The sequence below is a fragment of the Microtus ochrogaster genome, chromosome 1 (assembly GCF_000317375.1).
Source record: "Microtus ochrogaster isolate Prairie Vole_2 chromosome 1, MicOch1.0, whole genome shotgun sequence".
Taxonomy (NCBI): domain Eukaryota; kingdom Metazoa; phylum Chordata; class Mammalia; order Rodentia; family Cricetidae; genus Microtus; species Microtus ochrogaster.
Window position 1 is genome coordinate 25736218 of NC_022009.1, and position 15577 is coordinate 25751794.

Consider the following 15577-nt stretch of genomic DNA (forward strand, 5'->3'; position numbering starts at 1 on the left):
GCCTTACATATGTATTGAAGTATGTATAGTGTCAGGGGCGGGAGTGGTTGTGATTTAGTTGAAGGAGTTCATTTCTGAGAGTATGGAGTAAGAATAAACCTCCATCTACCTTCAAAGTAAGAGAAACAGCTTGCTGAGTCCTATGCCTTTGTCCAAGATCATGGGCAGTGGGGATCCAGAGCCTTATATCAGGGAGAGGGCAGGATGTGAGTCTCAAACCACAGAAAGTTCCCTCAGATACAGATGGGGCGGTATGAATGGAAGCTTTTGCTAAGTTTGCCAAATTAAGAACTTTTGATAGCCCGGTATTAACAGAATAGTATTTTTCAGGACCCTTGGTCTTGCCTCATCTCAAACCTAGTTTGGTTTATGTAAAGAAAGTGTTCGGACCCACTCCTTTTTAAGGCCTCATTAGATCTATATTTTCAGACAATGAAATCTGCCTTTATGCCTCTTTTAGCTTTTACTTTTCTATTTTTTCAACATAGACAAGGTTATCTTTAATAATAAGAGTGGTATTTGTCACTATATATTGACTTTGAGAGTTTAACTAAATGGTAGAAAGACTAAGAGGGTCATGTCCCCAATAATTCCAATTAAAGTTCCCCCATTAACTCTAATTTGACTCAGTTAGGATGGCAGACTTATCTCGAAACTATTTACTGTGAGCAGGAGACTGGAATGCTCTAACGGGCTAGCCTGGATTGTGTGATCTGAGATTAAAATGAATCTCATTGGAATGACATAAACTGGGATTGGTGGTTTCAATCTTTCACCTGTGGAATGAAAGGTGTAGCAACTGAGGATCAGAGCCAACATAAAGTCCCTAGATAGCCTCTGAAGTCCTAGTAAGGGGTCTAAGAAGCAGTTAAGAAGGCTCTAGACTCTACAGGAAAGATTGAAATACCTGGGCATTGTAGGGCTGGGTAGAGGATGGACATCATCATGCCTTCCCAGCCATTTGAGTTCTAGACACTGTCATAGCTCTTGAGTCTGTTTCGAGCTCAACTAAACCCCCATGGCCACTGGAGAAGGGAAGGAGTGGGTGGGGAGGGCAAATGGCAGCCAAATCTTCTAAACCATCCTTGTGGCGAATAGCCCACATGTCAGAGTTGTGTGAGGTCTCCCTTGCATCCTAAGCAGCCGGAATATGAGACATTTGCAAAGATGTTCACCCAACATAAAAACTGTGCCGTTCGATAATTATGTAAATTAGCTGGCAATTAGATAATGTCACTCACTTTCCCTCTCTTGCTTGGTTCCCACACAGCAGATAAGTGTGTGGAACTTCAGTATCACCCTCAACCTTCCTTGTGGGCTCTGGAACCACCCACCTGGTTCCCAGCTGCCCATGCTGACCTGTGGCTTGGGGGTGGGTGGCCATGGACTGACTGGGTGAAGAAGGTTCTGGTTTCCTTTGTCCCGTTTCTTGAGGGAATAGAATTTCTTCAGAGGCACATTCTGCTAGATGGCTGAAGAAAGCTAAAGGGTAATTGCTGGCAGCAGCTGGCTAGAGGCTTTGGATACCTAACACAAGGTCATAGACAGCTTTTGGACATTTGGGAAAATTCTCAAAGGCCATGTATGGTAATGTCCCCAGTTCAAGAAAGAAACACGAGAGCTTTAGGAGAGAATGTGGACAGTCAATAGTGTGTCGAGTCTTGAGGGATGTTGGTGTTTCCAATGCTAATCTGATTGAGAAGGAAGGATAAGATGCTTGAAGGCAGAGGCTCATCTACATAGATTAGCATGATCACCACAAAAGAGGATGGGTAAGTTCCCACAATCCTCTTTCACAGGTGTGTGCGACTGGACATTTTCGTTCTTCATTCATTCATGGGTTCCCACAGACAATTACACAGGTATTGTTTTATCCTCCAGAACCAGTTGGGGTTGGCATCTTGAAAAGTTGGGGGAGTACTCAGGAGTTGTCTTTGTATACAGTGGGGCCATGCTGAAGCCTCTGCATGGAACTGAAGTCAAGGACCTTAGAGTGGCTCTTGAACTGTTTTATGGTTTATTCTTTGTGTAGATGTTTCACCGCTCCTGTTCTATGATAGTGTCCTGTGGTCAAGCTGTTCTTTTCCCAGGCCCCAGGGTGTTGCTACAACAAACAATCTGGTTCTAGTATGATTTACTGTCTCTGAAGTACACTTGTCCTCCACTAGTGCTGATGCCTTTGTGTGCGGAAGTGTCTTATGCTACCCTGACCCAGTGGTGCCTGGAACGAGCTAGAGTTAGGTAGACTGGAATTTCTTCTCTCATGGAGAATGCTGCCTTTTCACTTGGTTTGCATGTCTCATTCAACACATTGGTCACATTCTTAGAGACTGTCAAGTCTCCCACCTTTACTTCCTGTTAACCCACTTTAGGCCTCATACCTCCAACCCACTCCACTCCAACAGTCCCAGCCTGTGCTAGACTCAAGACTTATGCATTGATTTTTATTCTGGAATGTTCCCCATGAATATTTGTATGGCTAAATTTTATCTTGTCACAGACAAGATGTTTATGATATTGACATATAGCTGTGATGTGAATGTAGTTGACTTTGTGTTACCAAAGTGACATTAATAAGCACACACACAAAGAAATCCTGAATTCTCGATGGTTGGCAAACACCTCTTCAAGTTAGAATCAATATATTCCTATGTCCACATCCTCAAGTCTATGGGGATACCCATGCCACATTCCAGGAAATACTACTTGGGTAAAATCCTTTCATAGGACCAAGAATTTTCTGATGATGGATTTGATCAGGCTCTTGTGGATACAGATTGTCCCTGTTTAAAGGGATGGCATCTTCATTTTCAAAGAGGGGAACTGTCTAGCTTTGCTGATGTTATTAGTTAAATAGAATTAACTGCAATGCTCTCACAGAGAGCCACTGTGAATTATCAAATGTGACAAGGAATAAGCCAATGCTTGCACAGTCCTTGGCCATTACACTGACTCCTTTATTGGAACAGAGAAATCACCAGCTTGGTTAGGTAGATCAGCAGCTTCTTTCAGGAACCAGGTCCCAAGTTCAATGGATATTGCTGCCTTTCTAGTCATAATCAATAATTCACTCTGTCTATGACACTTCTTAGCTCTTCTTAATCTTTCTCAATATGGTACATGTATACATTACTCCTCTCTCTCTCTCTCTCTCTCTGTCTTACACACACACACACACACACACACACACACACACACACACCCCTCATCTATCCATTCCTTTTCATTTTGAAAATAAGAAAGAAACCACCGATATATATTGACCCCTTACTATGTACAAAGTTTATGCTGGGACCACACTACACAAACCTCACTAATTTTTCTCTCCATCTTGGAAAGGGGCTATTATTTTATTTACTTTTCAAATTATTAAGTAGAAATGGAAATAGGCTAGGAATATTGTTTTATATTTTATGTACAGGAACTAGAATCCAAACTCAGCCTTTCAAATTTTTTTATCTTAAAGTTTGTTTTTTAAAGAAGGTTCCCCTAATATTTGTTTAGACAAGTAGGCTGTTTTGCTTACTCATTTACTTCTCCTGATTTTCATGTATATATTTTTTCTAGAATATAAAGTCTTAGGCCTCTTCTACTTAAGTAGTAGATTGTAAAATTGAAAAAGAAAAAGGTTTTAATATATAAATAAGTAAACCTTACATATGGGTATTTGGATGTTTCAAAATGTTAATGCTTCAATTTTGGCTATTTCAAAACAGTGTGCTGATATAGCTTTGGGGACTTTGCATGATATTTGCATTTTACAATTGGAAAAACTAAGTGTGTCATTAGGAGCTGGGCTCAGGGTCTTGCCCTGGTTACAGGAGAACTGGGTCCTTGTCTTGTGTGAAGAACCTAGCATTGAAGGAGTATCTAGAATTGCCTGGTTGGCATCAATACTCCATCAGTCTTTGTACCTTGGGATGTTGGTGCCTTGGGATGTTGGTACCTTGGGATGTTGGTGTTTTGGAATGTTGGTGCCTTGGGATGTTGGTACCTTGGGATGTTGGTGTCTTGGAATGTTGGTGCATTGGGATGTTTGTACCTTAGAATGTTGGTGTCTTGGAATGTTGGTGCCCTGGGATGTTGGTGCCCTGGGATGTTAGTGCCTTGGGATGTTGGTGCCTTGGGATGATGGTGCCTTGGGACATGGTGCCTTGGGGTGATGGTGCTTAGCCCTAATCTTACTCTCTTATCTCTCTTCCCCAGCAGGTCTTTTCTCTGGAGTCCTGGGAGCTGTGCTATGGGCAACGCTGTCTCTGATCAGCACCATGAAGCCTGACTCTGCTTCTGCTCTGCTCTGGGCCCCACTCTGCCTGAGTATTCAGTTGCTTGTGGTTCCCCTTCCCAGAGCCTGCTTCTGCTAGACAATTGAACCTTAACACTGGTCCTTCACTTGGGCCACCTTATACCTGGCTCGCTTGCTTCACTGTTTCTTCCTCCTCCGCCACTGCCTGGGGCTCTAGCCCTGATCTTGGGCTCCCTGGCTAGAACATTTGACAGGAGGAATACATTGCTGAAGGCTTATTCCTACCCTGAGTTCCTTCTCCTCCTTGAATCAAGGCCTCCGGATCCACCTGGATAGCTGAGATCTTTTCTTGGAGAAAGATACTTATTCCTCACCCCTGCCCCTGGTTTGCCCTACCCAACATCCCCTTTCTGTTTCTTCTGCCTCTTTATTGGATTTCTTGCCTGTGTGCCTATCTAGGGCTGTGTTGTTGCCTTTTTCCTTCTTCCTCACCCTCCAAACACTCCTGAGTGTACTCTTCTTGTGTGTTCTCTGTACACCGCCTTGTCTTTCTATCACCAAAATCTACCCCCTGCTTCCCACCTCCAGGACTGTTCTCTGGCCCGTCTATTCCTCTGTGCTCTGGCCCAGCAGCCACAATGAGCTTTACCCTCCACTCGGTTTTCTTCACCCTAAAGGTGAGCATCTTCCTGGGCTCCCTGGTTGGGCTCTGCCTGGGTCTGGAGTTCATGGGTCTCCCCAACCAGTGGGCCCGCTACCTGCGCTGGGATGCAAGCACTCGCAGTGACCTGAGCTTCCAGTTCAAGACCAACGTATCCACTGGGCTGCTCCTGTATCTGGATGATGGTGGTGTCTGTGACTTCCTCTGCCTCTCTCTGGTGGATGGCCGAGTTCAGCTCCGCTTTAGCATGGACTGCGCTGAGACAGCCGTGTTGTCCAACAAGCAGGTGAACGATAGCAGCTGGCACTTCCTCATGGTGAGCCGTGACCGCTTGCGCACTGGGCTGGTGATTGATGGCGAGGGCCAGTCTGGGGAGCTACAACCTCAGAGGCCCTACATGGATGTGGTCAGCGACTTGTTCCTCGGTGGCGTCCCTGCTGACATCCGACCTTCTGCCCTGACCCTCGATGGAGTACAGAACATGCCTGGCTTTAAGGGATTAATGCTGGATCTCAAGTACGGCAACTCAGAGCCGCGGCTTCTGGGGAGCCAGGGTGTCCAGTTAGAAGCAGAGGGACCCTGTGGTGAGCGTCCCTGTGAAAATGGTGGGATCTGCTTCCTCCTGGATGGCCATCCCACCTGTGACTGTTCCACCACTGGCTATGGCGGCACACTCTGCTCAGAAGGTAAGACCTTCCGGCAACCCCAACTTCCTCTCCCACTATAGATCCTTCTACTGAGCGGTTAGGTGAAGGCGGGAGGGCTGGATAGAAACCAGCTCTATATGCAAGTACAGTTTCAGCTGTATGCTATGTAATTGGGCCTCCTTCTCCGAGGAGGTGGTAGAAACTCATCTCCTTGCTCTCAGTGGGGAAAACAGAAGATCTCAGCAGGAAGGGAAAGCAGGCTACTCAGCCGTGTCCTGACTCAACTCAAAGGCCTTGGCGGAGCTGACTGCAGAGTCTGGATACAGCTCAGCGAGATTAGCACAGAATGAGAAAGAAGAGAGCGATTGCCAAGGTGGCTGTCTCCGCCGCTCCTGACTCTTGGAGACTTAGACTCCCGTGGGTGGATGGGAAAAGTCCTTATCACATCTTCCTCATTAGTTAGCCTAAGCAGTGCCTGTGCAGAGAATGGAGACGGGTGGGCTGTAGGCTCTGTGCAGGGCCCTGCTACAATTCAGTCTTGTTATGCCGCCCCTTAGTCCACGAAAGGCACCTCGAAGGCAGTTGGGGAATCATTTGGGAGCCTTCTGTCCTTGTTCTAGCAATGAGATTATTTCTTTAGAAAGGGTTTTCCTTTCCTGAATGCTCCATATACTGAGGTATGTGTGAATAGCCATGGGGCTGCAGAGCCCTGTCCAGTGGAATCCCTCAAACTACACTAGAAAACTGCCTACGTATAACTGCAACTTGAGACAGAGAGTAAGGGATGGAGAGAGGAAGGAATGGAGAGAAGGGAAGAAGAAGAGCGTGAGAGAGAGAGAGAGAGAGAGAGAGAGAGAGAGAGAGAGAGAGAGACTTCCGTTTGGTATTTCAATATGACAAACACAAATAAAATATAAACCCTGGCCTGGCCTGCTGCAGTCACTACGGGCTTAGATCGCTGAGGTGATCAAGCTTATGAGAATTAGTAAGACAAGAGTGTATCCTGAGAGAGTAGGATGTGAGGACACACGATGGGTGGCCCTCACTCTTGAGATGTTCTGTGTTGTCAACCCATTGGGCCCCTTCATGGAGGTGGTGGCATTCTTTAAGGAAGATCAGTGGTTCTCAATCCCATCTGAACACTGAGATCTCCTTGGGGGAACTGAGAAACTTTCAAGTCATACACAGGCGTGTTAGACCAGCATCTCTGGTGGGGGTGGGGTGGGATCCCAGTAACCCTGTTTTTAAGGCTTCTCATATGATCCCTATGTACAATCAAGGGGAAGAATCCCCCGGCACCGGATCAAAGAGGTCAGAGTGATGTAAGAAATTAGGGTCTCTCTTTGGGTTGTTGGTCTCATTAATAAAAGAATTTAAGAATGGGCTCAAGTGAGAACTTGAGGAAAATTGTATTAGATTAAAAACAAAACAAACAAATGGCAGCTGAGCTGTGAATCTCAGCAGCTTCCCAGTGGCAGAGGGGGAGGAAATAAACCTTGCCCTTCGGGATCATCTGGCATGGAGGCCAACCACACAGTGAACAAGCAGCCATGTGGTAGAGAGGGAAGTTTTCAAGAAAGAATAAGGAAGTGCAAAATGCCAGAGGAAGCGTACTTAGGCTAGGACTAGGATCTGAAATAGAAAGGCAGAAGAGAAGGGAGAGAGATGTGTGCCTGAAGTCCTCGGAAAGGTTCAAGGACCCAGCTGGACCTCATAGTGGCTCCTGGGGGCTGCGCTCAGGGCTCCTTTAGGAAGGATGATCATCTCATGAAAGAAATGGTTATTCCAGTTAATGGTGAGCCTGCCTCCCAGGGGTAATTCCGCCACTCTGAAGGGTGGTCTCTTAGTCATATTATTGACTTGCCCAACCAGAATAGCAGGCCTCAATCCAGGCCAGACACTTCATTCTCTTGACTAGGAGGGAACAGTTTTCCCTCACTGGACTGTTGCTGCTATGACAAGAGAGTGGAACCTGGTAAGTATCATGTTCCTCCCTTTGTTCAGGTAAGGGCCTACTTTAGGATTTGTTTTTGACATTATATTTGTGGGTGTTCCTAAAACATTTTGGGAATGGTCCATACTGTATAAAGCAAGTTATGTTTGATGTAAAATTTTACATACCAGGAGCTGTATTAATTTTTTTTAAGTTAAAACTAAGTTTATTTTACAGGTGGAGCATGTTGGAGACTGACATGTTGGGAGCTGGGTAGGAGGCCCCATTGCAGGTTGTGCATGGGCTCCTGTGTAAATATTTCCCCACTATTCTGCTTCTGTCCTCTACCGGGCCAGCGTTCTCATTCCCCTTCTTGTGACTGGACCTTAGGAGAAGGAGACTCTGGACATACACATTATCCTTTTAGGCCCACACACATATCCCTCCTGAGGTCCCCAGCCCACTTGCTTCACAAGGTAGTTATGAAAAGGGTTCAACACATCTGTAGATGATAATGTCCTACTGTAGTGTTACAGGGTGGGGCGTCCTTGTCGGCTTCGATTTTTCCTCATTGAACTCATAGGAGAGGAAATTGGTGGAGAAGGGGACCAGCGTTGACTTCAGCACATAAAACCATGCTGTTGGAATATTAAAAGGCTTCTTACAAGCAGGTGCCTTCCGGAACTGACTGATGCTCCACAGCTTCTTGGCATTGGAGAACGTTCTGCCGGAAGACGCTGACATGATCACTTGTTTTCTCATTTGCCCGGAGGATCTGTTCTGCTCTCAGAACTTATATTGAAAGCTAGCATTCTTTCTTTTGAGGGACCAGGGCATCTGCAAGTGTGTTAACTTGCTGGTTCTCTATAATTGCATCTCTCTCTCTCTCTCTCTCTCTCTCTCTCTCTCTCTCTCTCTCTCTCTCTCTCTCTCTCTCTCTCCCTCTCTCCCCCTCCCTCTCCCTCTCCCGCCCCCTCCCTTTCTCACTGTGTGTGTGTTTCAAAAGAACTCATTTCCTCCAGGCAGGTTTGGATCAGCACTTTCAACAGGAAGAATCAACACTGTATGTATATGTGTGTGTGTGTATTTGTATATGTATATGTATAAATTTTCCTTTCTCTTTATTTTTGTATGTATGTTATTCAGTCCTCAGTGGAATTTCTTCAGAATAGATTTTTGAATGCAGTTGATTGTTTTAATGCTTACATGCAATATGTATATTTTAACAATTGTCCTTTCTGCAAATTTCACATTTCTTCTGGACAGTGAAAGCAGAGCAAATAGACTCTGTGATAACTCACAGCTAGCTAGCCTGAAAACAGACTGACCCAAATGTTTTGGTGAACACAGATATCAGGGAGGTAACGGGATTTACTGTGGATGGCGCGAAGCTCTCTGATCCCAGTAATTGTCATCATGTCTGATCAGTCACAATATTACGTTGCAGACGGTCACAAACTCATGTTGCCTCCACACATTGTGAAATTTGGGGTAGAAAGCATAAACACTCACTTGTAAAATATGGAGGGGGAGAAATCAGAGCACTTTCTAAGCGTTGGTTGAGGAGACACGTATACAACATGGTAAAGAGCCGAAACAAAGGCCTGCCATTTCCCTAGGGGGAGTGTGAAGCGGGCAGGGCACAAGTAACCACACCTCTTTTCTCATCAGATCACACACACCACAGAAAAGAAATCAGGGTGCTTTGTATTACGCACCCAACTGCCCCAGTTTGCTGATGGACCCTGACATTTGATCATGTGAGGGTCTATTTTGTACTTTACCAGTTCTGAAAGCAGGGGCCCCTGGGTGGGTTCCTGCAGCTTCCTGTGGCCTTCCTAGGGGCCTGTTAGAGATGTCATTTGTGGTCCATCTGTTTGTGCCATGACGTCTCTGGCTCTACGTGCCTCAGTGGCTCCAGAATGTGTCCACCCTGCACCCCAGGAAGAACACAGAGTTGTACCCATCTCTTTGTATGTTCTATTCTGATTCCATCAGAGAAGGGGAGAAGACAGCAGAGATTGGCGATGTGGGGGACCTGGGCCTGAGGGAAAGGGGTAGTGGGAACACTGTCTTCTTTTTGGGGTGAAGGATTGTAAGCTCTGGCTGCAAACCGACCTCTGACCTCGGGAACACCAGTGCAGCTCATGTCCTCATTGATAGTCACATCGAGCATTATGGCACACAGTGAATGGGTAGAAAAGAGGTTTCAGGCTCTTACTTCTAGAGGTATTATGTTTATAAACAAAATGCTCTGGTTCTCAACCAGTGAGTGGCCATGAGCACAAAAGAAGGGCATATAAGACACACCAATTTTAAAACGATGACTGTGGTCCGGAAATTAGTGAACGCATGGTCCAGCGCTCTCCCTGGTTCCCTTGGCTAGTTCAGTCCTCTGACCGAGCCTTGAAGCTTAGTGGCCAGAGAGTTCCTCGGTATCCCCAGCTTCCTCTGAGGACAAGTTTCCTCATGGGCTATGGAAAAATCTGTCATTACCTCAAAATCAGTTGAGATGATTATTTTTGAAGTATTCTTAGTTATGAAAGTACACGCTCTGAATTTCTCAGCAACTTCAGAGTTGTGAAGCTTCGATTCACTGCCAAGGCACATAAAGCTTAGTCCCAGTTTCCCTAAAGACTTCATTTAACGTGAAGTCAGCCTGCTGCAGGGAGGACGGGGCCGAGGAACAATGGGGAAGGTTTGGGCTGACCTGTTCCCTTGAATGACTCTCATGGCATGGTGCTTATCTATGTCACATACCATTTGGCTGACTGGTAGTTGGTTGGACTGGTGTCTCATCACTGCCCTGTGGTCTTTGTATGCCTTCCAGAAAGCAAATTTCAATGACTTTTCTTTTCAAAACCAGAGAATGGCATCCATCCAGAGGAGACTGCTTACTTACTCTTAAGCTTTTACTGAGGGTCTCAGCCCATTGTTAAGGTACCAGGGATGTCTCAGTTGGAACCTCTGTTGGAGTAAATCATGGCCATCTCCCCTCCTTTTCCCGAGTGTAAACCATGCTGCAATTGTACCGTGGCATGTGTCAACTCTTAAGGCCTCAGAAGCTTGGGAACAAGGACGGATGTGGTGAGCAATCAGGAAAAGAGTCAGTTCCCTTTCTGACATTTCTCTGTGGTATGGAGAAGGTAGAAAAGCAGAAAGATATTACAATGGACACAGAGGAGGGCCTGTGCTTGGAGCCCTGACTTCCCACCTAGTATGCAGGCTTGTGGGATCAGTCCCTGCTCTCCCCAACCCCGCCAACCAGTCAGCCAAGCCAGCCAGCCAGCCAGCAGGGGCTGTTGCTAAACGGAGCTTGAATAGGGGTCTGATTGCTCCTTTTCCCTCCTTTCCTCCTGATTACCAAGTGAGATTTCCTGGGTATGCTGTATGCTAAATGGCAGAACAGCCGCCTGCCACTTGCTCCAATTATCTCTCTCTTAACTGCTGAGGGAAGAACAATTTTTCTAATCTCCCCCCCTCCCATAACATCCCTGCCTCCTCCCTTAAAGAAGTAAGACCCTCTTTCCTTGTTCTGTCAGTAGGCTGAGAGCGGCCTTTTTCCTTTGCAGAGGCCGAAGAACACCAGCTGCAAGCTGAAAAGGGGGGGGGGCAGTGGGGAGCGATTTGGTCCACATTCAGCAAGGTTGAGGGTCAGGCAGGCATTGTGCCAGGAGCCTTGGAGTGGCACATGAAGTTGAATTTGCATTTGGTAATGAGATGCCACAGGCCCCAGAACTGGGGGCTAATTATTTTCAAGACCCTATCTCCCTTTGCAGGCTTTCCTGGAAAAAAAATGCTTTCTAGTTCCTGGGGCAGCTGCCCATCAACTGAGCCCCCCCTCCTTCCTTTACAAGGAGGAGAGGTGGGGGGTGCAGGCTGCACTCGGGGGATGGGATGAGAATGTACACATGCCCTCCGGTCACTGGATTGTCCCTGTATTCACTGACTCTACAGTGTGGTCCACAGCAATGAGAACCCAGAGTGTGACAGAAGTGAGAAGTGTGGGGTGTGTCTCTGCCCAAGGTCAGCTGCCATTTGTGGACAAAGTAATAATGGAGTCATTATTGCCATTGCCATATTAGAATATCACCACATACGTGACATTCTGCTGCATTGGTATTTATTGGCTCACCTACTCCCCACAATCCTGCGTGGCTGATGTGGTTGAACATCTGTTTTACAGATGAAGAAAGAAGGGCAGAGAAATTTGGAACTCCAGCAAAATTTAGTATCGTGGCTAAGAGTGTGATCCCGGGGACGAAAATAATCTGGACCAAAATCTTGTCCTGTCCATTTATAGACTGTGTCTTTGGATAACGTTTGTGAAGCTTCAATATCTTCGTAGGCAATAATCAATAACAACAGCCACTCCTAATAACCACAGAGCATTTGCCTGATACCCATATGGGGGTTACAACTGCTTTGTGTGCAGACACCCTCAAAACTGCTCTTGATACACAGCTATAGTTCTAGCTTGTAGGTAGGGAAAGTGAGAGGCAGGGGGTTAAATAATCTGTCTACGATTTGCAGACAAAAGGCAAACGTGGGATTGGTACCTAGACTCCCTTAGCTTTAGAGCCCACCCTCTTCACTGGGTTCTGTTATGGTCATAAGAAACCAGACATCAGAGATTTGCAGGACTTTGAATGAGACGAAGTGTAAAAAGCTATCTGCCTAGGCTTTGGGACGCCTGGCCTGTGTAAGAACAGTGCCCATCTGTGAGGCCTCACAGAGGTTTTGAGGCATTCGTTTGAGCTTTGCCCACCCCCACCATTTTCCTGTATCTCAGTCTTAAAGGTGGCTGCTGCCTTCTCTCCAAATGGAGCGCCCAGACCCCCCAACATGACATTTTACTCCCACTAAAGCTCCCCTCATTAACACAAATGGCCTGTGTTCCCATCATGCAATGGAGCATTGCCTCCCTGGGTGTGGAAGATAAGCAAAATGTCAAACTCCTGGTGCAGGAGGTTATCAGCTGGGCCAGTCCCAGGAGCCTTGCTGTTCCCAGCCAAGGGAAAGCAAGGGACAATATGACAGAAAGTGGAAACAGATGAAAACTAGCCTTTGGTTCCCACCCTCAAGACCCTGATTTGCAGCGAAGTAACTGGAGACTGGAGCCAGGGGTCTCTCGGCAGTAGGCGCACAAGGACGACAGCTGGAGGAGCATCGCTGGACGGGGACAGCCTCTTTAGGTTTACCATTGGCTTCCTAGGTACCAGGAGATGCCATCACCTGCTCAGGGCTGGTGATTAATGGAGGTCCCCGGGTTCTTTTGTCAGACTCCTGCTTTCCTCCTGTCTCCTGTTTTCCTTCACACATGACACAACCAAACTCCTTTTCCACGTTTCTTCTCTTCTCTTTTGCGTGTGTGTAGGGGGAGGGGCAGGATGACAGAGACGGGTTTATGATGTTGAAATTAAGCCTCCACTAAATCTTAACTTTGCCTGAGCCTCTGACAAGGCCCTCGACCTAGTTTTATATTTGCAAATGTTTCTTTTTTCTTTTTTTTTATTAAATTTTATTATTCAATTAAGGATCTCCGCCTCCCCCCCTTTAAAGACCCCCAAATATCATGGGCTTCAGCTACCACCTCTGTGCCCCAGCCCTGGTAGAGAAGACTCGTTGCTGTCCACTGATAGCAATGCTACTCTGCGTGTGTGCGTGTGTGTGTGTGTGTGATTCCCTCTAACCAGTGTCTACTCTTCATCACAGACATGTGTGCCCCTTTGTAACCAACAGAATTGGAAGAGCTATGGCTGGGGAGGGTGGGAGGAGGGAAGGTGTAGAGGAACATCCGTTGTAGAGGGGAGGAAGAGGGAGCTTTGAGAATATCCGGGGGTAACGGGAGAAATCGTTTTCAGATATTTGCTGCATCAGAGGAACAAGCTAGTCATTCCCCTGGGCTTTTCTAGCTGAACTGGGGCTCTTTGATTTGGTTAGCTCTCTGGGGACTGTGCTGCAGGTGACAGGCAGTGGCTGGCAGAGGAGAAGGACGAGGTATGACTCCCCAGGTCTGTCTTTGTGATCTAGTTGGAAAGCGACACTGCCAGTGGGTTGTCACTAATGCTACTGCTCTCCAGGAATTGGTGTCTCTGGGTGACCTATTTAAAAGTGACATGGAGCCCCCTTTAAATGTGTCATTGTTTGTGCCTGCTTTCAGGCCTTGACTTCTGTCTATGAGGTTCCTGACTGGTGTTTTTTCCATCTCTCTCTCTCTCTCTCTCTCTCTCTCTCTCTCTCTCTCTCTCTCCTCTCATAATCCCAGGAACCAGTCCCTTTAAAAATAAATTGACCTCATAGTCATCCAACTGAAGTTCCTACATCTGTTCAGTGATAAACCTTGCTTTGCATCTAGTTCTAGAAATGATGACTACTTTCAGCTTTTGTGGGGGATGGCCCTATCCCAAGGAAAACACGGGCTTGGAAAGTGGCATTGATGACAGAAAAGCAGAGTAAGAACCGCAGGACCATCCAGCTCCTGGTGTGCAGGTTTTCCAATTGTGAAACACATTTAGGAGCTTTATTTAAATACAGTGTGTGTGTGCGTGCATGCACATGCGTGCCAGTGCAATTTTGTGTGTGTGTTTGCATGCACACATGCATATACATGTGTGTACACATGTGTGGAAGCCAGAAGAAAACCTTGATTATTGTTCTATTTTCCTAGCACTGTCTACCCACTCCCTTCGTTTTTAAAGGTAAGGTCTCTCTTACTAAGTAGGCGAGGGTGGCCAGCTAGTGAGCCTTCAAGAGTCACTTGTTTTCATGTCCTCAGTGCACCCCACATTTACTTTTTCAAATAAGGGTTCTGGAAAGCAAACTCCGGTCCTCAAGCTTGCAGGGCAAGCACTTTGCCAGTTGAGCTACCGCCCCCAAGTACAGTGTCTTTGTAGCTAATGAAATGACAGGGGAGATTTTCCTTCAAGTGTCTTGGTGAGACTCTATTCATCGCTCTCTTGTCATTTTGAGTTCCATCTGCCAGTTTGGTCTTCCTGAAGTTGTCTGTGTGACAGGGTGACATCTACGGAAGAAAGGCTCTTCACAATCCTGTGACTGCTGGATGCACTGGGGCTGGAGTCTCCGCCCTAGGAGACAGGGCAGTTCAGGCAACCCCAGACACTCCTGTGGGTGTGATGGGAAGGATGCTGCCTGCAGCTCTGGAACACAGAGAAAAGTGCGCCGAGAGGGCACATGGCTTATTGACTTAATAAGTTGCTTTCAAATAAAAATGAGGACACCACTTGCGAGACGAGAGATAAGCTGGATAGCAGAGCTGAAATCTCTTGCTTGTGATCCAAGCGGCAAGAAAGGGGCCAGCCAGGCTGGGAGGTCAGTGAACGCTCAAGCTTTCTTCCTTCCGTGTCATTTTCTGAAGCTTCTTGCCACTCCAGATGGGGCTCTGTTTCTTGTGTGTTTAGTCCCGAAGGGCTGAAGGAATGGGGAAGAGTGGACTTGGAGACTGATGAGCCTCTGATCCGAGGCCTCCCAGAAAGACTAATCCTCCTGCAGCATGTCTGCTCCATCTGGTCAGAGAAGACTTGGGTGCAGCTTGAACAGAGGTGACATGCACTAGGAAGGTGCTGGGAGCCTGCCTTCTTTTAGGGGGATAGGCCGAAATCTGAGGGGGCTCTTGTACTGCAGAAGAAATCTAGGAGGCTAGAGGTGTGACCTTTGGGGGTGGGTTCTGATGTGTTTCTATGGCTTCCAGCTGGGATCTGTCAACGAAATCAAAGTTCATTTGCAAGGTGATGAGTTAAAGGCAACTTTAAGGCTGTATAGTTTTAACTACTTATTTCTAACTATTACCCTTCTGCCACCAGCAGGCTAGTCCCCTGTAGTCTCCCGTAATGGTGAAGGCTTGGTGTTTTTTCAGGTTAGTTTAATGTATCTGTGATTAGCTTAGAGTATCAGAGATTCCTGTCATTAGGACCCCCTGTGCTTCCAAGTCACACTGTCACTGTCCCATTCTATTTAAAGTAATTCTTTGTGAGCCCTGTGGGGAAGAAGGATGGGCGTGAGGGTGACTGAGTCTTGACCTTTCTAGATGATTTTTCCTTGTGTGTGTATGCCTGTGTGTATGTGCATCT

General features: G+C 46.7%; 1 protein-coding gene across 23 annotated transcripts in view; it reads left to right on the top strand.

The window, feature by feature from the left end:
* Positions 1-15577, top strand: part of Nrxn3 (neurexin 3) — a 1572781-nt gene that overhangs the window by 65796 nt on the left and 1491408 nt on the right. For 20 of the 23 annotated variants that reach the window (XM_026780462.1, XM_026780453.1, XM_013355697.2 and 17 more), the window contains exon 2: positions 4207-5593. In XM_026780462.1, the coding sequence (XP_026636263.1) occupies positions 4885-5593 (709 nt within the window). In that variant the 5' untranslated portion in view covers positions 4207-4884. The remainder of the gene's footprint in view (positions 1-4206; positions 5594-15577) is intronic. The other 3 variants (XM_026780405.1, XM_026780420.1, XM_026780422.1) reach the window with 1 other exon arrangement.